Raw genomic sequence first — 25,604 nt, 5'->3', positions numbered from 1 at the left:
TCAGTGTGTGTGTGTGTCAGTGTGTGTGTGTGTGTGTGTGTGTGTGTGTGTGTGTGTGTGTGTGTGTGTGTGTGTGTGTGTGTGTGTGTGTGTGTGTGTGTGTGTGTGTGTGTGTGTGTGTGTGTGTGTGTGTGTGTGTGTGTGTAGGCTTATGCACAATGTCAGTATGCAATTTTGTCCTCCTCTGTCATTCCCGCCTGCTATCATGCACACTGCTTTCTCCAAGACTACCTGTTTTCAGATCTCTAATGTAGCATGCCTGTGCATCTATGTGTGTATGTGAGTTGTTCCTTTGTAAAACGCTATATTTGTCTGTCTTTCAATGTTGGTTACAGCAAACTTGCATTGAAATCAGTATGTTAGATTTAATAATGAAGCAGCTGACCACTTCCCATGTCAAACTTATCCCCCAGCTACTTAAATGCCATTAAAGCCGTCTTAGGTTCAATTATTTTTGCAGCCACAGCAAGAAAACCACAGTGCTTGAAGAAATGAAAATCAGCACAAATATAGCACTGACATGTGCGCTAGGTTAAATTAGCTCAGTTTAGATTAAGACTGGAAATGCATAGTTTGGGTTTGTATGACGTTTTTATATCTCAATATTAAAGAATGATTAAATCCAAATATTTCATGAATCCATTTGGACAAGACTGTAACTGTATGTCTTTCTGTTTTTGTTCATAATGGCATAGAAAGAGTCAAAGTAAAAAGTGAAATGACAAACAACAACGATACAAATAATTGTGTCAATATTTCAGTACCTGCTTTGATTAAACTGATGTAGGCTTTCCTTCCCAGCAGGGTCCCTGCAATCAAATCAATGCATGACACTGGATGTGTGTGTTTGTGTGTGTACGTGCATGCATGTGTGTGTGTGTGTCAAGGCTCTCATATACAGCCAAACACAACAGGGGGAAATTGTCACATGCTTCTGTTGAGAGGTCTACACGTAAAACTGCTGCTTCTTTAGGAGCGCCCTCCTTTTTCTCTGCCTCAATGATTATTTACAGATTTTGACATAATGTCTCTGATATGTGTAATTGATGCTACTGTGCAATATTTCCAAGAGGTTTATGTGTTTTGATCCTAAGAGGTTTATCTACGGTTAAGTCTTCATTTTTAACAGAGCACTAACATTTTTTTCATCATTTTTTGTCTTTTCTTGCTACTAAACTGAACTCATATACAGTAAATTTCTACTGTCAACATATGGACGTTGTGGTAATGTTTGCCCCGTCTTCTTGTCAGTTTGAACATTTTTCCAAAGAGAGGAAGGGGCAATAGAGACATTGATTATTGACATACTTTCTTATCTTTTGAGAGCATCTTTTGAAGGCTGTGTGTGTTCTTGATCACCATGTTTTCCTCAATCTTCTCCTTCTTGGTCCCATAGGTCCCCTTACAAAGAAACACACTGATGATTTAGGTGATAGTGACCGCACGGACGACGAAGGTATTTTTTCCCCTGATGCCAAACTGATTTGCATGACAAGGGAAACCAAACTTACCCTTTCTCTTCCAATTTTTTTATCTTCTTTGATTTTCTTACATTTCTTGTCCTTTTTTGAAAGTGATGGGCATTTTCTTTTTGCTCTTTGCTCGTAAAGTCTCTTTTTTGGCTGGATGTGTTTTGTCCTTTTCAGCTTGATGTCTAAAGTTTACATGTCTCCCACATTCTGTGATATTAATACCGTAATATACTATAGATTCTCTGCTTGGATTTGCTGTTTCCTTTTCTTTCCTTTTCTATGTTGCATCCCACCAGCAGATCAAGTAACTATTAACCCCTCAGCCAGCTCTGAACACATTTTTTGCATGTTTTTCTTTCAATCCGTCTAGTTTATAAAACCAGATCATGTACAAAAAGAAAAACCACTGGCTAACTGGCTTACACCGACTAACACTTAGGCCTGTTCATGTTTGGGGCGTCAAAACATTCAATCTTAGCCTGAGAGTAAGCATCTGTGTCAACCATGGTTACCACAGAGACATGTGGGCTGTTAACTCTCTTGGCACGGAAAAATTCCTACCCTGCAAAATGTGAAGCTAACTTTCTGGTCAGTGACGGCTGGACTCTCAACTGAAGTCTTCAAACTGCTGAAGTCGTTGTTTCATAGCTACATAAAATGCGGACTGGCTAGTAAATTGCACAGATTTGGCAAAAATAACTGCGTAAACATTTTGGTGGAGCTTAATTCAAGTGACATCACTGTCATTATGGCTCCAAGTGATCATCTGGCCTCTCCATTTTTAAGCTTTTAATGCATTTTCTATTATATGGTAATTGTAATGGTCCCCAATGCCGTGATTTAACACATTTTAAGGACTGCATACACAGCAGATTGCAATTTAATTTTCACTAGCATCTCTGAGCACCAGAGCTCCCCCAGAGGCAGAAATCCTCTCCGTAGACGAGCTGTAACTCCAGAGAACCACAGTTTATGTGAGTGACAGACTGGAGTCGAGAGTTGATCGAGGACAAAGCTGATTTGATCACATCTGATCATGCTGGTAACAGGCAGCAGGAAAGACATTTTAACGCATACATGGGACAGCCATCAGAAATTGACTGCACCCTATAGTACAGATGCCTAAGCTGCCTCAGAGTATTGGTACAGTGCAGCACAAATATACAGTAAAGCACATACCGTATGCAAGATATGATAGTTTCATCATACACCCGTAGCCTGATTCAGTCAAACTAAATGTTTGCAATGAAAAACATGGAAAGATTGCGTTATCGCTCCTGGATTTAATACTAGAAACTGAGGTCAGGTGCAATTAAACTACATAAATAATCTTCACATACTCTTTTTGCATTTAAGTTATTTAATCCTTGATGAGAATTGGATACATAATGTCAAAAATTAATACTAAAGGGATCAAGTGACAACAGACAAATACTAAAGGACTGCAACGCCGCAAAAGCTTCTCTTGATATTTAAATTAGGTGCTGTTTGAAAGCAACGACAGCGTGCCAGAAATCCATTCATCTCAATAATAGAAAAGGACGGACCTTTCCTTAGTCACCATAAACAAGCAGCTCTTTGAAAACTCATATATATTTTGTCGTTGATGAAACCCTAGGATTCCCTTAAGGCTGCTACAGTGCAACGTTAATGACAGGCAGGAAGTCTTAATGAGGCACCTCTACTGCATAATGTGACAAAATAAACAGCAATTACATCCAAATAAGACTCACAACCATCCAGATCCCTTTGATGTGCGCCGTCATGCTGTTTTTCTGGGAGTGTTCACACAACCAAACACACACCAATGAGATTAGAGAGAATCGCACAGTTCACACTCACACAGATCTATTCAATGAAATCCCACAAAGCTTTGAGTATTATCTCGATAAAGGATGCAGGGCAGACGACTAATCCAGTTTAATATAGAGGGAAATGTGCTTTGGACTCAGTCACATTATCTGGGCTGTCGCTGATCAACTAAGGCCCCCCCCCCCCCCCCCCCCCCAACGGTTCTCGACGCTCGTACCCCTCGACCTCGTATCGCCTGGTGGACACAAGGACATCCCCTTACCTCCTCATCACTGCTGCCCAGCAAACCTTGGATTTTACAATCTCTTTATTCTCGGTAAAGCTGGTGTTTGTAATCCGTTTCGACTGGGAATAGAGATGTAAACAGGAAAGTCCCAGAGAGCTGGGGATTTACTCGATTTTCAATTTTTATTTTTTACAACAAATATCGCTGGGGTGGTTAAGTGTGTGTATACAGAAATGACGATGTCGTGAATTGTGGTATCCTACAAGGCTCTCATGGGGCCCCTGGTACCCTGCATAAAGTATTATACAGCAATATCTGTGAGATATTAATCTTCCCATACGCTATGTATATTACTTTGAAGGCACAAGGACAGCGGTTTTGCTGACAGTGTGAGAACAATCCTGGAGCTGAGGAAAGGCGTGTAAAAGATCAACTGGGGAATGTTTTACCTTGTTCCATCAGGCTCTCCCAGAGGCTCCTGCTGATGACATTTTAGCTGCAACTTCAACTTTGATATTTGTATGATCAACTATCCCATACAGGGGAAGTTAAAGCATTTAATAGATGAAATGACAGCAATTCATTCTTGGTTAAAGAAAGTTATAACTTAAACATTATTCTTTTACAGAATGGCCGAATGCTTCAGATGGCATGATCTCTCATATGTTAAACTCCAACTCTCTGTAGACTCAACGTTCTATGCTGACCTTAAAACCTGAGGCATTTTGCAATCTCACAATAATGAGTTCTGCATCTTTTGCCATAAATGAAATGGATTGGAAGTGTGCGAGAGTAGCAAGAAATGAATTGTTAGGAGAACCTTTACAACATTTTACGATAAAAATGCAACAACACCAAAAAACCCATGTTCGTATCATTGTACACATCCCATCGGATATGTGCAGACTTACATCTGTTCAGTTGGACTGATAATACCCGTTGTGTGCTCCCTTTAGCAAAAGGCTGGAGCCAGGATTTAGATAAAAAAGGAAAAACACACACACAAACCTCTGCTCCTTGTGTCTACTGCAGGTTTTGATAAGTCCTCAACACCGGCAGAGGGAGAGGATACCAAATTTGTTGCAACAGACCGGGAGCCTCTCTCAGGGTTTGCTCAGAGAAATCTAAAGCACCTGAATTTCTTTGATCACAACCTTACCTGGAGGTGGCAGCGATCGACTCCAGGCTGGCACGGCACCTATCCTCTTATCCACACTTATCCCCAGGAAGATTGAATGGACGAATCATTACGAGATTGCATCTCATTTTAGCATTGCTCAAAGCAAGCTTTCATCAGGCTTTCATCGCTGCATATGATGAAACGAAAAACTCTTTCCAAACACCTTTACTGAAAACTGTTGTCGCTTTAAACACAGGAACAAAAGGGCATATTGGCATTACAAATAATCAGGTAAATGCTCAATGTTCCTGAAATCAACTCAAATACACTATTACCTCGCTGCACTGCACATAAGAGTGTGATGCAAGGAGATGAAGTATGCAATCAGCTGAATGTGGATTAATTGATAAGTTAGAGGAATGGAGGCAGGGACTGGGCTTTAGAGGATATTTCTGGCTCTGAGTCTTGCACTGGCAGCCAACAAAGGATGCCAGGAAACCGCACCGAGATCAAGACTTGGATCGCAGAAAGTTAAAAACCTCAAGGTACAGTGTGTTCCGTGTATACTCCAACGGCTAGTTTCAGGCAGTGACTCAAGGTGAATTCAGGTAATTCCATCAAGTGCTCAAACATGGCCAAAACAATTTTATCGCAACCTCACCTCATTATCACTGACCTCTAGCCCTGAACAATAAGGCAAATGAGCAGCTGGGCAACAAATGCATCAGATATACTCATGTGATACTTTAGATCACAAAGACAAGTACAGGATCGGTGTAATTTCACAAATGACCCACATGAAAAATCATCCATATCGTGTTTGCATTTAAGGAAGGTTCACAATTTCTCTTTGAAGACGACTAGATCCCAGGAGTTATTTTATAAGCAGTAAACCTAATTCTCAATCATACAATACCTCCTCCTCCCCAACCTCATTATCGCCATGATTTATCATCATAATCATTACCATGGCTCTTTTTTAAATAGCATTCAACTCACTTGATCTCTTTATGATCAACCAAATCATCTTTACTTTTCTGGCTCCCATCCTCATTAGCATCCCCTTCATAACCAGCATTGGTCCTCAATGCCTTGGTCATCAGCATCTGCAGTTTTATGGTTGTTTATGGCTTTAATGGCTGACGTGATCATTACCATTGTGGCTGCTGTGAGCATGATCGTGAACATTATCTACATCATTAGCAAACTATAAGATCTTATCAGCATCATCATTATCTTGATCCCTGTCATGTCTGTTGCAAATATCAACATCATCTTCATGAGATGAGCACATCATGAACATTTTCATCCACATTATTGCCAGTGCCATATGTTATCATTGTCATCATCATCATGGAGGCACCGTCATTATTCTCATTTTGGTTATAGCCATTATGAAAGATTATTTTCACCACCATGGCACTTTGGGAAACATCATCTGTAGCATTCATTTAACACTGTTATTAATGTCCTAGTTGTCATCATCATGGTAGCTACCAACGTCTTTGTCACTTGTTCAACCATCATTATCATCATAGTCATTGTCTTCATCATTATTATCACCATCCTGACCAAAATACTATTCCTGACAATACCTACATCAACAAGACCCTCATGTTTGCCACTGGCATAATCATCACCACTGTCATCACATTGTCATGGCTGACATCCTAGTTGAAATCAAAAGGATCTTCATAGACAATGTTTTCACCAATATCAACTTCATTGTCATAATTATCATGGCTGTCATATTTGTCACGTCATCAACATCAAAAATGTGCTTGTTGCCATCATTAATATGGACGTCCTCATCATCATCTTCATCTTCATCATCACAGCAACCAGTGTCACACCAATATTATCATCATCACATCATCACAAATATGATCATCACCATTACTCTTCTTGTTATTTGAAATCATTAGGTCCTTGTGTCCTTCCTCACAAACATGCACACGCGCACCTGCCATTGTCCCATGACCTTTTTTGTCCGGAGGCTCTGGAAGCCTTCCAGAGGTGACTTATGATGTGCTGCTGCAACACAGGGAGCAGAGCAACTGTGAGAGCACTTCACGGGACAGAGGGGGATACAAGGGATGTAATGAAAGAGAAACAGAGCAAAGGACACTCACATAGCATCCACACAAACACACACATACACACAAGGATAAAACACATCACCTGGATGTGCTGCATTTGAATTTGCTTTTAATTTGGTTTTCTTTTTACCTCACTTCCTTTTATTAATTTAGTTTTTTCTCAGGCATTATCTATTTTAAATTCATTGTTGAGAAGAAAACAATTCCTACGCTTGTCCAAAAACACATGTCAGTTTTTTAAATATATAATATAATAACTAAATGAAAGTACTGCATTAGTAATGATTTCTATCATCTTTGAAAATCACATTGATACACATAAGGGAGGGACATCTACACAATTGCAAAAACCACCTTCACCTCAGTTTTATGTCTGAGCTGTTGGTATCATTGTGTCCACTCCTGAACTACAAACCTGCAGTGTAGGGAAACTTTTACTCTTTTACTGCCTCCCTTACTCCTGTCACAATTTGTTCCTTTTCTTTTTAATATGTATTCTCACGTCTCGGAGGTAACAAGTTTCTACTTTCGTATATGGTAAATATTTTATTCCCCATAGACTCACTGTGGTCCCGCTGGACCCGAGTCCCTGAGTGGCAAAACATCAGTGGGATAATTGATGTGTGCCGCAGCACGTACTGATGGAGATAGTTAGGAAGCAAGATGAAACGTTCCATCTCTGGGATACAGAAGATGAAAGTGAAACCTTGTTTTGAACGCGGGTTGCAGCATGTTGTTAGATCTCCCCAAGTCTTCTCATCCTTTTAGCTCACAACCCAACCCATATTAGAACTACGTCAAGGGCCAATGCTTTACAATATGGCTTGTCTTTCTTCTGCTCTAATCAGCCAGATGTGACACAGTTTAATACAGATGATTCTGGTGCTAAAAGCAAGTTAAAGATTCAGGTGAACCCAAAATGCAGAGACTCATTGGAAAAAAGCAAATCCCTTTGTTAGTAGAAATATACAATGTCAATATGGGAACTCATCTACCATATTTCAGATTGCTTGTGTCTGTAATTATTGTGCAGTAGTGGGATTGACGGACGTGTAATTTTACAGCTGGATTCCTTCACATTATTAAATCTCTTTAAATTCTTTATCGAGACAAGTGTCCCTTTCAGTTTTCAGTTATGTTCGCCTGGTGCCAAAATTGGTTTTATTCACAAAATCTAGACATATAATTGTCTACAGCTAAACAACCATGACCTGAATTCAAATTATATTTTGAATAACACGCTGTTTTTTTAATAAAATTGTCAAAGTTGATTTTCTTCCAGATTAATTGCACAAGTTTTACCCCAACATGGCATTGACAGTTTAGATTGGCACTCTTGCATGTTGACAGTCCATCGCACGGAGGGAAATTAAAACTCGCCACACTAAATATTCCGTTCCATTAAAACCTATATTGAATTTAAAATGGGTTAATAAATAAAGAAAACATTTTCTGAACATGTCACGGCCTTCATGTTGAAAAATGAATGGGTTGACGCCTCAAACTAACAAGACCGCTACATTAAAAAGCCAGTTTGCCAAGATTAATCAGAAAGCATATATATATATATATATATATATATATATATATATATATATAAAGAGGTGGCCAAAGCCCCTTAAAGTATTGAAATTGCATTTCTTGCTGTCCCCTTCAATCTGCCACCTAATCAGTCCTTATGCCTTCTCCACCTCCTCCTCTTCCTCCTCTTCCTTTCCCCTTCTTCAGACATTAGGGAGAGTGGAAGCCCTAAGCCAGTGATGGTTTTCATCCACGGGGGCTCCTACATGGAAGGCACTGGAAATATGTTTGACGGCAGCATCCTGGCCAGCTATGGCAACGTGATCGTCATAACCGTAAACTACCGGCTGGGCGTCTTAGGTAAGGATCATGCTGTGAAGTGTGATGCACAACCATTGTTGTCCTCTTATAAATTCTTCTTTATTTACTCCTTCCTTTCTGGGTGATTGCATTAGCTGCCATCTTTGTATCGATCTCTTTTGGTGTTGCTGTTGGTTGGTTTCCAGAGTTAAGCTTTGCCTGAGTGGTAACTCTTCCTCAACTGCTCTTTCTTTTTTGTGTTTCTCTTTCTTTTTCTCTGCCTCCCTTCATCCCTTCTGTCCATTATGGTGATTCCATGTGTGAAAAGCATAGTGATGTTCTTGGGAGCTTAGTTAGGCATGTATGCTTAAAATGTGTCTTTCTAAGGACTGATGGTTTCTCCTATAGTTTGAACCACTGGTCCACACTGTTGGAAACCAATCGGCTGGTTGTTAAATTGGAGTCTGAGCTGCTCACTTGGCTTTTCTGCAGTTTGCTCTTGTTAGTAACTGGTTTCAACTGGAATCTGCAGCTGAAATCTGCTCTCACTGCTTTCTGATTACAGCTCAATCATTTGCATGCAAATGCAGATTTGAATCTCTGTGGGGTTTTGGGGTTTTGATTTGTTCCCTTTAATTTTGTTGGAGTAATATTAGGGAGCTTAAACCGACTCTTAATCTTAATTCTGTCATATTTTTTTATAACTTTCATCACCTGCTGAGCTGATTATGCTATAAAGCTGTTGATGATGAAGTAAGAAGATGCTGTTTAAAGCTTGGGTTAGCGAATATATGTATATATTGTTTTTTATTAAGGTTTTAGGAGCTTTTATTTTGCAAAAACACAGAACTTTGTCGAGACAGATTTAAATCTCAATATTTGCCCGGCGTATTTTGAGGCCGAGTTACTGTTATGGTATGCATCTATCATTCCTGTCTGCTTTATTATATTTAACCTTTTATTTACCTTTAATCCATCATATCCTGATATCCTCCAACCCCTTTTTATTTTCATTCCAATCTGTTTTCTTCTTCCTCAATCTTATGTCTTCTTATTGGTCTAATTCCTAATTCTGTTTATCCTGTCTATGAATGACACTGCCTTACCCAGAGGGCAGGCATATATATTGTGACACATGCTGGAAAAAAAGGTTGGCTGTTTCATTCCTAAATGAGATTATGCTGTCATTTGATTTGAATGAAAGGAACCGATTTTGTATGCGTGTTACTTTGGTTGCTGGGGTTTTTCCTCCCCTTCTTATTAAACTATACCAGACTATAGATATGGGGGGAATATCCATCTTTCACTCAACTAAAATACCATTTGTCTCTGCATATGCAGAATGGGAATCAAGGCCTGAAGGTGATTCTTTGAGATGCTGCTATCAGAAACCGTATGTAAATCAAAATGTTAATGTCTTCGGCAGGTGGTCTGCACATCATCTGTTATCCCAGCACTGATCTCTTTTACATGACGTAGTTGTTTTCATTGTAAATACTTAAACGATCGGTTTTATTTGTATACGATCTGATGAAAGACGTGCAACCTGAAGGTGGCCGAAGCTGCCCAGCTGTGGAAGCATACTGAGCGATCGATCACGTCTCTTGGAAATATAAATGTCAGTGACTGGATGAACCCCCCCCCCCCCACACCACACCACCACCACACCCCCACCTCAGCAACCTTCGAGCCCTGCCAAAACCACAAGAGTGGATATTAAAGAAAGTACTCCATCATGTGTATTTACTAATCACTCATTCCTTTTCAATACCCACTTATTTCCCTTCAGGGTCATGAGAGGACTGGAGGATATCCCAGGACAAAAAGCACTGATACATACACATACATTCACACTTAGATTCACATGAGGGAAGTTGGAAGCTGTACAAAGTGCCACAGACAGGAGGGTCTGATAATTGACAGAGAATGAATCAATTACGATTTGAAAATAAATCAATTTGTCATAAATCGACCAAAACATTTTCTTCTGTCGGCTGGTGTCAGTTTCTATTTTGTAACTATTTTTTCATAACCGATAAATAATGAAAATAAATGTTGGTTGCGGTCCTATAACCAGGTCAAAGTAATACAGACTCGAAAGCAGGATGAAATGCTATTGAAATAGCGCACCACAAAATGCCAAAAAAGACAGGGCCGGTAAAATATAAATCAAACAAAGCAATATAACAACCACATCTTATACCTGTTATTTTAAACATGTCTACATCTTAAGTTCTCCCTCTATCTCTTTTTCTCTCTTTCACACACACTCTCTCTCTCTGATGTACGAGTTCTTAACTGCTGCAGGCCTCATAGTGTTGAGGGAAACTGTATCCCTGCTGGTTAACATGAGGCGCCGCTGTTTGCTCCCAGATTAGACTCTATGTGTTTGTTTACCCCCTCGGCAATGGACAAATGCATACAGCTTTACCCCACTAAACATGAGATTGTGTGTGTGTGTGTGTGTGTGTGTGAGTGAGGGCAAAGGAGCATATGCTTAGCAACGGTAGGTTCAGGACCTATAACCGCTGGGCTTTCCATCGTCAGTTATCCAGGCTTTAATCACTTTATAAAGGAGTTTGGTCAGTAGCTCTAACTAATCCAATAAATCTAGTGTTGAGTTAAGTAAAAAAAAGTTTCATTTTTTTGTTAACATAGTCACAGTACTTGTTTTGAGATCTTGCCAATTGACTCAGACTATATCCAAGTCGGGATTAAACTACATATTTCTGTACAAAGGAAAATGATGTGCAAAACATATTATTAACCATCACCCTTTTCACCCTGCTTAGCGTGGAAGTTCTAGAAACAAATAAAGGATGGTAGCAACACTCTAACCATTTTAGTATTGTTTCAAATATTAAATTAGTCATGCTTGGAAATGTGGCATTTCAAAACCCAGCCGCCCCTCTCCTCAAGGTCCATGTTCTCAGTTTAGCATCTTAAAGATATAGGCTTTGACTGGAGGAAAGTTGAGGGGTGTGGTCTCTGTGCGTGCTGTGACTTCCAAGTGGGTGTCATAGGGGGTCACCCAAAGCTGACCCTATACAGCATTTTCTAGTCGACCTTAAAGGTGCTCGCTGGACCTTGTCTGATTGGCCCACAAGAGAAAACCCCATTTAGATTAATGGTATATTTGAAGTCCCACTCCAGTAGCTTATTACTCTCCCAGCAGACGGTTGACCATGAGTTACCCTCATTGCCTTAGAGTGGCTTAACTCTACACCTTCCTTCCTCATTTTATGACTGGGATCTATGAATATGCTAATATGACCCCACGCCTTCTCCCCATCGCTACTCCCTAAATGCTTATCTGTAAACGTGATGGAGCTCATGAGCCCCACCCACAGCTTTACAGGATTGGTTTCATAAATTTCACAAACCGAGAATGTTTGAGTCTGTTTGAGTTTTGTTTCTTATTTTTTTCAAACTGCCATTTGTTCATTGCACTGTTAAGGTGGAGCTGCTCGATCATGGAGCTGAATGCTTGTTTCAAACAACATATATCTTGTTTTAAAAAAGGCACAAGGGGGACATTTTAAGATTTTCAAATAGATTTAGATTTTCACCAGAGGGAGACTTTAAGACCATGCACCTACATTAACAGAAAAAATTAATTTATTTAAGTGAGTCTCGTTCATAAGGAACCAAAAGGTTGAAGATCAGAGACCATAGAGCAGTGTGGAGTCTATTAAGATCTTTCCTCATTAATAACTTCCTACTGTCTCCCAGGCTCATAATTATGTTTTCCGGCCAGCTGGTTAGCCTCCACTGGTTAAAGTGTGTGGTTAACCTTACCCAGCCAGCCAGTGCAGCACCTGTGAGGTGCTGGACTGCTGACGGAACTCCCCACTCCAGTGCCAGACATTTTTCTCCTTGGCTTAGTGTGTGTGTGTAAGAGCGAGTGCTTTGCAGGAATCCATTAGTGGCTTTAAATATGCAGAGTTGCTGACACAAAGCTGTATTTATCGTTTAAGGGCCTTGGCTACAATGGATTTGGCCATGGGGCACGTATATACTATGCTACTGTCAGTGTCTGTCTATTGGTGTGTTTGAATGTGTGTGTGTGTGTTTGTGTGTGTGTTTAATGGGTAAAGAGTCCTCCCCCAGTGTGCAGATGGGGTGTTAATGGAACACATGGTATAACACTGTCAAAATGTCATTATTAAGGATAGCAAGTAATTATTGTCTTTGTCATCTCACTGCTCCTTGGATCATAATGGGACAATCTGCTGCAGGGTTGGTTTTGTTTTACTTATCATTTAAACTATGTATGAAACTAAGCACTTTATCACCCAGATGCAGAAATCCGATCTCCAGACAAGCGCTACATGAAGCGGTTTGAGAAGAATCTCAGTATCAGTATATTCTCATGCAAAAGTTTTGCCCTAAGCCCTTTTCTATCCTCAACTTTGTCCTCCGTGAATACAACATAATAGTGATTAATAGTCACAGTTGTGGAGGATGTGGAACTGAGATTCCAATAGTTTCTTATCTATTAAATCAAATAAATAAGGATAGATGTATAGCTCTGAAAAGCCACATAGTCTCGTTTTTACAAGAACAAGGACACAAACATTGAATGAAACTGCCAATGCATGAATGCAAAACCTCTCCAGGGCATGTTTGTTGTCCTTCCAAACAGTGGACTGTGCCTTTAAGGCCAGGCCCTCGCAGTGTTGAGTTTGTTTCGGCCCAGCCAAAACCTCTAATCATGCTGATTGATGAGGTGCATTTCCCTGACTCAAACCTTCTCCAAATAACCCTTCCATTCCACCCATACATCAGCCATTCAGCCAATTCATCAAGCCTCTGATTGTTTTAAGATATACCTGGCCAGTAAAATATCAATTTTTCTGTACGACACTGCTTCTCTAACTCTGCCCAGTGTTAAGCACCACCATCGCATCTAAAACGCCCCTGCTCGAGAAAAGGCTGTGCAGAAAAAAGGACCTGAAATCTGGTAGAGGAAGTGTACCAGATGGATCCATTTCTCTGAAAAGGAAAAAAAAACGTATTGAGCTGATAAAAAACAATTAATATTATAGTATGTCAGTGATTAATTACTATTTTATACTAATTTGTACTATTTTTACTAAACTATGTCTATAATAGGTTTATACTATAATGAAATCACATTTGTGGATAAACATTTGAAATGCACATACAGCCATGCAAGACTTTATGTAAGTCTAAACATTCCCGTGCAATTTATTACCAGCAAATGAGGCAGATATTGGCCTCCTACACATAGCTAACACAAACCTCTTACAATACACCTCAAATGTAAAATGCAATTAAGTTATATGTGCTTTAAAAGAGAGAGTAAGATTAATATACCAAAATAAGCTAAAGCAAATGTTTGGCGAATGTGATAGACTGTGTCTGCTACTGATTTCCAATTTGTGTCCTGTGTTGTGAGAGGCTTATAGAAATGAGTTGGCTTCATGTTGTGTTACCTCAGTGTTTGTGTGGTGCCTTCAGGTGTCTTTTCAGGTTTGTGCTTTACTTCCCAGTAGATCTTGTAGCTACAGGGCTTCTCTCCCAGCAACAGTGCACACTCACTCTTCCTCTCTGTGGCATTATTTATAGAGTGGGTCCGAATGTCAACCAGTTTTGTTGCTGTCATGTTATTTTCCCTTTACTGTATGTTACCTCCTACAGCCATGGCGTTGAAGTGCACAGCTAGGGGCAGACTAGGATTGTTGGTAGTGTACATATGGCCCTGCTGTTGTACAGAAACTCATCACAAAGATGATTTAAGTGTGCAGGAAGAGAAACCTGCAGTGCAGCCATTCAAAGATTAAATGAACATAGTGTATGTCATAAAGAATGTTGGGATTTATGTTTTCTACTTGTTAAACATTACAAAGACTTCTTTTCTTAGGTCGTTTGGCATGTTGGTATAATCACAGATAGTCTTTAATGAGGTTGGTGTCATCTCATTGTCTTGTGTTCATCTTTGAATAAAAACTCTCTCAAGTCTCACTTTGGGCAAAGTTTGCTGTGAAAACTCACTGCATGTCGGTGTTCAGCATGCAGCACATAACCACATACACACTCCTCAGTCCATCAGATACAGCCAGCATGGTTTTAATTGTATCCAAATTAGGCCTGTGTGCAATTGCTTTAGGAGCATTCCGTCTAATACAGCCATTATCCCTAATGTTTATCCTTCCCAAATATTACCAGCAATTGTCCCAACCCACCACCCTCCAACATATATCTTCATTTCCTCTCTCCTTCCAAATTAATTGCTCCTTCTCTCTTTCCTGTTAGTTTATTTCCTGCTGGCTAAGTGTTGAGGACTATTATTTTCATGCTTATTAATTTCTTGCTCCCTGAAACAAGTACCCCAATGATTTGGGTCCATTACTCTTTCTGTGCCTCTGTGCCATCTTTTCTCCCCAGTCCCCTTCCCCTCTACTTCCTTCCTTGCTTCATAGCCTTGACACAGCTCGTTCAGAAAGTTGTGGGAAGTGCCTGACCCTTAAACAAAGTGCTTCACTTGAGTCTTTATTAGTGGCTAATGATGTATCCCACTGCAAAAACATGGGGATTTGTATTTGCACTTACATGCATACAGCTGTCTTTGCCTATGTGGGTACTTAAAGAAATGATCTTAACTTCACCAATAGCATTGTAGCAAGGTTGAGGTTACTTATTTATCTCAGTCAATTTAAGTTCAATAATATTAAAAGTATTTCTATTAAATTGACATATAAATATATATATATATATATGTGTTTACTTGTTAAAACATATTAGGCTACAGCTACATAGCTGTGTACCAAAATTATTTTAGTGTTGAGGCTTGTTCTGTTGTATATCTGTTTTTGTATCCCAGACAGCAAGTGTTGTGTGTGTGTGTGTGTATGCTTATTTAAATGTATCATCAGCAGACCTTTGCCGTGCTGCTCAGATGTTCTCCCTTGTAAACTACCCAAGTGAGGCTCAAACATATCCTCAGCTATTTTAGGGCAGGCGGAGCTTTGATCAGTGGATAGGCTGCATTGAGATATGTCGTAATATTTGCTGCAGTATTTCTTACTCTTCCCTTCCGCCACGTGCCAAAATCCCATGACTGCTGACGAGAAACAGTTCAAGATATTTGAGATTCACATTGAGTATATTTATATTGCCTCTAGGTATGTAGGCCGTCAGTGAGAAAGAAAGATAAATTGCTAGATAATGTCCTTCTACACGTTCCAAGACATTCCAGTGTCTTTTTACCAGTAACCACATTTGAGCTGTTTTACTGCAACAGGCTGCATTGTAATCAAATTTCAGACTAAGCAGAAAAAGATAACAGATCAGAGACCATAACTTTCCTTCAGATTTAGTGTGAAATTGGCCCAAATTTGTCTTTTGATTAGAATGAGGTCTGCTCCAGTCAGTATGGTTCATATTTGAGATGATGATTTGATTACAGATCTATTGTTCTAAACTGAATGGATGGAATGAGAGCTTTTATTGAATTCCAACACACCGTATGTTATCATCAGACAATTTTGCAGTGTAAATTCTCCCCTATAATGCATCCTTGGCTCCTACAATTTGAGCCTCTGATAACTTGCAATGTTCTGGGCGTGTTATATCATTAAACATGACTAATGGCTGCTAGAATCTGGCTAAACTATGAATTGCAGTGTGATAGACACTCAGTATTGTTATCTTGTAAATAAACCACCGGGACTGTCTCCACCACTTTGCTTTCACTTGGCACTGTCTTCAAATCGGGGCGTATTAGTCTGCAGTTGGTAAGTTTGTTCTTGTCCAGCTCATTTGGCTCATAATGATTTATAGAACGAATGGGCTGTAAAGCTAAGCAACACTATGCTTATGGCGATCTGACAACACCGAGGTTGACGTTGCAAGGTTTACAGCAGCTCTGTGAATGTGTCAGAAATTGGATTATTCTGGCCAAGGCCAGGACAACAGGAGGCCATCTGGGCATGCTCAATTGTGCCAGCGTCTCTAGCCATAACTTTCAGCACTTGCCACCAACCCAACATTAGGCAAACAATGATATGCATGTGGGATTTATTGTGTGTTATACACAAATGCAACCACCGTCTGGTCACAATATAAAATCTTTCAAAAGATGATTAAAAAAATCAGTCGATGCATGGATAATACTCGTAGCTTATTTCGGCTGGTTTCATTCAGACAATGGCACTACAATAACTGGAAAAATAAAATGTCTAGTGCCTTAAAGCAGCAACCTGTAGAGCCCACCCATGTACCTAACAATTTGTAATTAGTCATTTGAGAACACTTAGGATTTAGTCAAGCTGCTATTTACAAAGGTCAAAGATAAACTCAAATGTTAAATACTGTACTAATCTGTGGTAAGAAACAACAGACATCACTGAGCACCACTCAGTGACATCTAAGTCCAAACATTTTAAATGTAATACAGAGTGACTTTAAGATGTATTTATGCCCAAGTACAGCCCCTTGGCAAAGGTTCATTGAGAAATGTTTGTCAGTCTGACATCTCATGATTGCTGGTGAATTTAATCTTGCATTACCGTACACACAAAACAGGGAAAAAAGGATAAAGTTATTCTGCAAGACACAAAAGACTGTGATGCTGTGAGTGGTTGAATGAAACCAGTGGTCCCAGTATAATTGCATGTGCATGCTCTCTGTACTTGACTCTAAATGATTCTGCGAACTACCTTCTATCCTGCCTTCTTTTATTTGAATAACACTAATTTTCTTCTTGACTACCTAAATACTAACACCTAATATACTAACTGAAAAAAAAGTTTGCACTAACAATTACTAATTCTACTAACATGAAATGTACTAACTGAACTTCAGGATGTGCTTAAAGGTTATATAAACGATAATCATTGCAACTAGGTGTCGCAATACCATCAGCATCTTGGTCCAAAACAAGTCCTTTGCTGACCACACCACCCCACCCCCCTTTGTGTTCTCTGTAAGGTGATGCCAATACAGTATTGTGAGTGCTGCAAATCAGATCAAGTTGCCGCTAAACACACAACCAGACTAATTGAGTAAAGTTACTCTTTGTAAAGGAGTGCAAACGATCAACAAGAACACCAAACAAATATTCAGCTAGCTGACAGGCAGACTGGGGATATGGAACCATGTCTCAGTCTGCATGTGGGATACTCAGGTCTGTAAACCTATTAAAAACATATTTCAGGGCTGCACTCAGCACACACTTAGTGGGCCTGCATGGCAGCTAGCAGCTATCTAGCATAATTTGCATAGCATAGGTGTGGTTATAATATCTGTGTCTCTAAAATATGTCAAAGCGGCAGAAATTGGCATGTCCACTCATGGGAGGGCCAGTGGTTTCACATGGACATGCATGCACTAACTTGCACAACATAACGTACCTGAACCAGCTATAACCAATAATCTTATATTACAATACACAGATGGAGTGTGTATTAATTATTTGCTCTTGACGTGTGTTTAAAATCGTATATATGACGTTTAATGTCTTTGAAAACTGAATCAAGTATTCTGTGAGCTTTGTTTTCCTTCTAAGTGCCATAAGCTACTTGGCTGTGTCATATCTGAAAACTCATAGTCTCCTTTTAAGTAGCTATGATCTCAGAATCATAATGTGTTTTCAAAAAAGCAACGGACACTTTAATTACCAGCTTTCAGACAAATCCATTTAGATAATTTGTCTTTTACCTATTTTCCCTTGTGTCTTTCTTCTATTTATTTTTATTTTTCGACACCTACATTTCCTTTGTTTGAAATCTGTCTTCTGCCTTGTTGAGCAAAAAATACACTTTTTTGGCAAACATTGTACAATAAATCAAGTTGTATTAAATTCATAAATCCCAAACCCACCTATTGAAAGAGTCTTGGTATTTTTGCTATTTGAATTTGTTGGTCTATTAAAAAAGACTGTTGTAAAGATCCATCCAGCTGTTCTCTTGTCTTGGGTTGGGTTGCAGGGGGGCATGGACTATTTCAGCATGCACTTGGCAAAATGCAGAGCACACCTTTGAGAGGTTGTCAGTTCTATCTCCACCTTCAAATTCTCCTACATTATAAATTACATTTATTAACCTGGCCATTGTTATGATGTACAAAAGCTATGGACAAAATGACAAAATGTCACTACCTGATATAAAATAAATATCACAGTCCATTCACTTCACCTCAGATTTGTAGTTGTATCTCGATTAGACTCACTTAGGCTGTCGTGTCCATGCGGCTGTTGGCCTGACAGGGGTCAAAAAGTCCAGCTGATTTGTTGGATATGAGGTTGGACAGAAGCTGACTGGCTGTGCAGGGGAACAGGGGGCATATGGAGAGGTGGGTTGAGAAACAAACTGGGATTACATCCCTCCACACTGAGCTATTATGAGGCACCTCACTGCAAAGTGCATGTGTAAATATCAGAGCCCCTGTGACAGTGTTATTTATTGATCAAAGCTTTGCCCTCTGCTAATGTGTGAAGGCATGCCTGTGCCTGTGTATGAGAGTGTGTGCGTGTGAGTGTGTCATGGGGCTAGTGTGGCAGATGGACATGTGCAGTAGCAGGATCAAAGACTGTGGTGTATATCAGCTCTGATCACTGCAATGTACAGTACATGTGCTGGGGAGTGGACCAGTCCTGAGTCTGAACAACTACATCTGTGTGATGTTCTTAAAGCCTCCATTTCATTTTTTCACAGCTTACAGTCTCATTCGGTTCTATTCACTGCTCTGACATAGCTCCAGGTAAACCCGGTTTTGATCATTTCAGATCGCCATACTATCTGCCGACACCAAATCAAACCATTGCCAACAAGCAATAAAGGAGACTGTGAGACTGAGGGAGAATGTGATTTAAGACTTGATGGGGGTCTTCTGCCCTGCACGACATGAGCCGTCTGATTGGTTATCAGCACTGGTCACAAATCTGCCGTCACCATATTTTTAGAGGTCAGATAGGAGTGTCGTGCTCAGACACCAGGAACCCAAGGAGGGGGGGGGGGGGCATATGAGAGATAAATGGTGTGTATTCATTTGAGGGCTAGGCCAATATTAAATATGAGATATTGGCTAGTCATATCTTCTGAGACTGAAATGAAGGACCCTTCATTCCAAACAGACCTTGCAATAAATCTGAATTTGAATGTGTGAATAAAAAAAAATATAAAACTGACTAAAAACAGTTTGTCTTCAGTAGTTTATTAACTTTCATAATGGAAATGTTGGCAGCTCTTGATTTGCGTCTATTGCCAGCTTTCATAGTTAGTGCAGGCTATGGCATGCTCTTATATCGTGAGCTCGAGGGTCAGGGTGCAGAGGTTGTGGTGCTTGATGTGCTCTGTAGTATTTTCGCATTTTCATGTAGGTGACTGGAGTTCATGTGCTATCATAGACCCATTGTATGTATTTTACTTTTAATTAACTGAAGCCCCATTAGTTGTCTGACCTAAACCATAGGTTAACCATAAAGGAGATCATTTAAAATGGTTGGCAGTAAACTGAATCATGTTTTGTTTTCATGTTCCTGAGCTGATTGAGGCCACTATGACTTCATGCCTTTGGCTGCAAGAAACTATTTTGCCTGAAAAATATCCCTTAGGTGTATGGTTGAGCCTTTTCTTCTGTCATAACTTGAACCCAGGGTTAACGTGTGATGCTTCACCTCAACTGTATCCTCATCTGTCATTCGTTAAGTATCATTTTATGTGTTCAGAACATTATTTAAGCAGGATATCTTTACATGCTTTTATTAAATCTGTGTGATTGGTTTCTGACCTATTTCCTCTCTCTACTCAACCATCCACCAATCCATCACTTTGCCATCTGTGCTGTGTGACTGACTGATCTGCTAGGTGGCTTAATCCCTTGGACAGAACAAAGGTAAACACTGTTAGATGGCGCAGGCCTTGAGCCTACAGGAAGGTCTGGGGCAAAGATTTTTGGTCCCACCCTCTACAAATCCAAATGTGATTGGTCAGATCACCTGCCAATTTCTAAACAACCACAAATCTCTATCGGGGCTTTTCTGTCCTGGTTATGAAGACCTAACTATTGAATAAGACAGCTAATCCTTTCTCCACCTAGGCAGAGCCGGACAGTAACACTTTAATTTCTGAGGCAAACTCGATAGAATAATTAAGAGGAAAACATTAAGCATAACACTTAAAATGCTGATGGTATAGACAAGTCAGGGATGAGCTACTGTTTTCCTGCCAGCAGAGGATAGTGAGCAGAGGTTGAAGAATATCTTGCTTGGTGTCTTTGTCTTCTCTCTCTCTCAAAACCGGAGTATATGTGCATCACCCTCCTCCACCAAGGAACTGCCATACACAAAGCTTTACATTCACACAGTGATCCTCTTCTCTTTGTCTGCCAATGGCTTGTCTTGTTGATCACAACGTCTCACGGCTAAATGGTCTATTTCACAGAATACATCTGCCATATTGCCTTCACGCTTTGTTCTTAGACAAATCCCATAATCCTCTCAAAGGTCAGCCTTCTCTTTTCTCCTTGCTCTCCCCACATGTGGCACATTCATTCATTTTTCTCGACGGAAGAAATTGAACAATATGAAGGATAAAAGAGGCAGAGGAGGTGGTGGAGGAGGAGGAGGAAGATCCTGTTGTTTCTCCTCTTCTCCCTGAAGCAGGTCTCTCTCTCTCTCTCTCTCTCTCTCTCTCTCTCTCTCTCTCTCTCTCTCTCTCTCTCTCTCTCTCTCTCTCTCTCTCTCTCTCTCTCTCTCTCTCTCTCTCTCTCTCTCTCTCTCTCTCTCTCTCTCTCTCTCTCTCTCTCTCTCTCTCTCTCTCTCTCTCTCTCTCTCTCTCTCTCTCTCTCTCTCTCTCTCTCTCTCTGCCTCCGTTCATTTGAAATCATTTAAATTATTTATTGGTATAAGATGAACCAACAATCAGCACTGCACTCATTCTCCCCATACTGCTTTAAAACCATTAGTTATTCCAAAGTTATTGAGTGATGAAACAGTTTTTCAAAAGTTAAAGAGCGAGGTGAAAACTCGGAAGGATTTATTTTTAAATGGAAGTACTCAAACGAACAGTGAACGGTACAAATGTTTAAAAAACAAACATCCTTCAGCATTTTTTATTTAAACAATAAACGCTCTCCTCACTTCAGCCGACATAGTCTATGCAGTCACCTGCTTCTTTTGTCTGTTTTAATCCCCCTTATAATTTTACTTTGCTGTTAAAAATACTTTTGACAAACTAGTGCTAGTTTTGTTTTTATTGTTAACAAAGAGACAGAGACAGAAGCTGTCGAGCAAACCCAGCCCTGAGCCTCTTTTGCAAGTAAACATACGGCAACCCTGAGAGAGGAAGGGAGAGATGGAGAGGTGCAGTGTCATCACGGCAGTCTCGCCACTTGATTTGCATGTATAAAATTAATCTGCAGCATATTGCCTCCTGCTGATGCTAATTAGAGAAGTAACCATTAACATCAGCCACTTAATCATCAATATTAATATGCATAATTATTAATAATTCTGTTTCCCCTTCCAACACGACGGCACTGCAGGGCCTCAGCTACTTGTGTTTACACCAACATCTATCTTCATTATACACACACCTCCAGTTAATCAGGTCTTCCACCCTCCCCCCCTCCTCTCTCTCTGCTGCCTGTTTCGTATTCACTTTTTCACAGTATGCCAGTACAGGCCTGGTGCATAAATCTAACACATTGTGAATATTCACCCAATTTAAAAGAATACACATTCTCAGCATCCTTGAGGATTTGACTATGACTCAGGAGGAAGAACGGATTTTTCCCTAAATAGTGAACCGTGGCCAACTCCTCTGAATTGCAACGGAATATTCGGGCAAGATACTGAACCCCAATGTGCTTCTGATGAGTGTGTGTGGATGGTGGGTAATACAAAAAGCACTGTGTATAGAAGCACCGTATGAATGTGTGTGTGTAAATGAGTGACAGCAACTTTTACTATGAAGTGCTTTGAATGATCAATACGATGGGAAAGCGCTATATAACAATACAGTCCACTGGGCGGCTGTGACTGAGGGGTAGAGTGGTCGTCCTCCAACCTGAAGGTCGGCAGTACGATCCCCAGTCTGACCCATCTGCATGCCGAAGTGTCCTTGGGCAAGATGCTGAACCCCGAATGGCCCCCAATACAATAACAAAGTGCTGCACTGTATGAATGTGTGTGTGAATGGGTGAACGTAAAACTGTACTGTAAAGAGCTTTGAGTGGTCATCAAGACTAGAAAAGCGCTATATAAATACAAAACCATTTACAAAACCATTACTTACCACCTGGATAAACTATATAGCTATATTGGTAATAGATATACTCCCAGTGAAAATGTTGTTGTTCTTTTCTTTTAACTTCTTCCACAACAACACACCAGACATATGTGCAGCTAAAGTTGAGTCGGGTCCAACCAGTAACCAAGAGAAACACCTCCGCACCAGATGAGATATGTGTTAGTGTTGAGTTCAGTCATATCACCTTTTTGCTTTGTGAGTATTTGTATAGGTATGTGTTTGTGTATTAAGGGAGAGAACCAAAGTAGAGATCTATAAACGCTAGCCTTGCAGGTTCATAACTGGCCCTGGGGGAGCTGTGAACTGGTCATGCTATTGACAAGTTGTTTGTGTGTGCGTGTGTGTGTGTGTGTGTGTGTGTGTAAGTTTGTGTGTCCATAGCTTCTCTGATGGAGAAATGAAAGCAGAGGAGCATTTCATTTACTGCCCCAGGGAGACCTCTCCACCATCATACATTTATTGATACTTGCACTTTAACCGCTGCTGACCCAGCTTATAGCCTGAGCCTAGTCTTTGAAAGCCTGCATGTAAAGACAGGTTATCAACATATACCAAAAGATGCATTCACTTGACACCATTATTTTGCCAGTTTATGCCCCCGCGTGCAGGTCTGTTATCATCACAGAAAGTTAGACATTTATTTTTGATGGAGTGATGACCATGACCATGAAAATCCACCACATCTGTAGTTTTCTGATGAGAGCGCTGCAGTAAGTTTCAGCAGCATTGACAATATTAAAAGACACCAACAAGGCATCAACGAAATTAGCAAACAAAAAAAAATGTAATGTTTAAAGACATTTCCAGAGCAAGCATACAGCATCTGTTGAAAAGTACCATTACATTACATTACGTTACATTTCATTTAGCTGACGCTTTTATCCAAAGCGACTTACAATAAGTGCATTCAAACCCGAGGGTATATACCAAGGACGACAAGAATCAAGAAAGTACAATTTCTTCAAATAAAGCAAAACTACAAAGTGCTATAAGTAAGTGCCATTTAAGTGCTACTAAAGTGTTAGTTTCAAAAAGTTTTTTTTTTTTTTTTTTTATTCAAGGTAAAGTCGGAAGAGGTATGTTTTTAGTTTTCGGCGGAAGATGTGTAGACTTTCTGATGTCCGGATGTCAATGGGGAGCTCATTCCACCATTTAGGAGCCAGGACGGAAAACAGTCGTGTTTTTGATGAGTGTTTAGCTCGCAGTGAGGGAGCAACAAGCTGATTGGCCGAAGCAGAGCGGAGTGAACGGGGTGGGGTGTAACGTTTGACCATGTCCTGGATGTAGACTGGACCGGATCCGTTCACAGCATGGTACGCAAGTACTAGTGTTTTGAACCGGATGCGAGCAGCCACTGGTAACCAGTGAAGGTAGCGGAGGAGTGGAATAGTGTGAGTGAATTTAGGTTGGTTAAAAAACAGTCGAGCTGCTGCATTCTGGATGAGCTGCAAAGGTCGGATGGCAGTAGCAGGTAGACCTGCCAGGAGGGAGTTACAGTAATCTAGACGTGAGATGACCAGAGCTTGGACCAGAACCTGCACCGCCTTCTGAGTGAGAAGGGGGCATATTCTCCTGATGGAGAATACGCTTTTTCGCTCATCTCCAAGATGAAGATGAGCGAAAAAGCATAGTTCTGAGTTTCATTTATTTGAAAGTAGGCCTACACATGTATTTTGTTCTCCTCTTCATATGAGTTTGGTGTTTTCCTTTTTTATAACAGGCACATTTTTTTTTACCTTTTATCTTTCGAATGTAAAGGTTGCCTACCCCTGGTTTAACCTTTTGTTTCACAAGCTTTTCATTAGATATATGGATCGATGAATAGATAGTTAAACTAATTTATCTATAAATATATATAGATACATATATATATATATGCGTGCATTTCTGGGCAAAAGAGCAACATCTGTTTAGCTTTAGGGCCAAACAGAGCCTCAGCCAGGGGTCTGTCCCATACAGCATACACACACACACACTTATTCCTAGCAAGGGGACTATTACATCTCTTGCTGTGTGTAGTGTTGTGTTGGAGGGTCCTGGAATAGTCTACCTCTAAAGAGCGATCAATCTGTAATACATTTCCAACAAGGACAACAGCGGTTTTCCCAGTTGGGATTTTGGGTTAGTGTTTGAGCTGAGGGTTAGGTATAGGTTAGGTTGTGTGTGTGAGACTCTCCACAAAGAGCAGAACTCTAAACACACAGAGAGACAGAGAAGCAGAGTTGCTATGTTTGGAACTCTATAACACATGGCGACTGGTTTCTTGTAGAGCCCCTAGGGCGACCGAACTGACTAATCACCAAGGGTGACAGTATATTTGTGCACACACACAGTGCGCGTGTGAGCGCACAGTGTGTCTGTGGCATTGTGCATACTTGAGATTCTTGTGTGTTTTTTGAGGGCATTTTCAGTGAGAGGTGACCTTAACGTTAAGAACAGAGATAAGGCCCGTGTGTAACAAATGATGCAGACTTTTCTAAACCAAAATCCTTTAAAAGAATAAATGTGTGTTAGTGGGAACACTCAGGTATGTGTGTGTGGAGCTCCATCATTCATTCTGCTAAAGACATAACAAGTGACACATGGTATTAATCACACTAATCCCATTCCCTTTATCAGTAACCACTGCTTTGCTTTATTGAATGCTACACAGAGAGGTTCACACGTAGACGGCGGGGTGCTGCTGGAAGATAACTGACTCTCTCAATGTCTCTCCAAACCTCACCCCTTCTTGTCAATTGTTTTCAGTCAAGAAAACTAAAAAATCTTTCTTCTGGA

General features: G+C 40.2%; 1 protein-coding gene across 3 annotated transcripts in view; it reads left to right on the top strand.

Annotated features, from left to right (window-relative positions):
* Positions 1-25,604, top strand: part of nlgn1 (neuroligin 1) — a 244,258-nt gene that overhangs the window by 75,535 nt on the left and 143,119 nt on the right. For 2 of the 3 annotated variants that reach the window (XM_062394665.1, XM_062394663.1), the window contains exons 2-3: positions 1,397-1,456; positions 8,458-8,610. In XM_062394665.1, the coding sequence (XP_062250649.1) occupies positions 1,397-1,456; positions 8,458-8,610 (213 nt within the window). The remainder of the gene's footprint in view (positions 1-1,396; positions 1,457-8,457; positions 8,611-25,604) is intronic. The other variant, XM_062394664.1, reaches the window with a different exon arrangement.

Source organism: Platichthys flesus, chromosome 9 (genome assembly GCF_949316205.1).
Source record: "Platichthys flesus chromosome 9, fPlaFle2.1, whole genome shotgun sequence".
Lineage (NCBI taxonomy): Eukaryota > Metazoa > Chordata > Actinopteri > Pleuronectiformes > Pleuronectidae > Platichthys > Platichthys flesus.
Note: the sequence above shows the minus strand (reverse complement) of the source record. Positions and strands in the feature narration are given on the sequence as shown.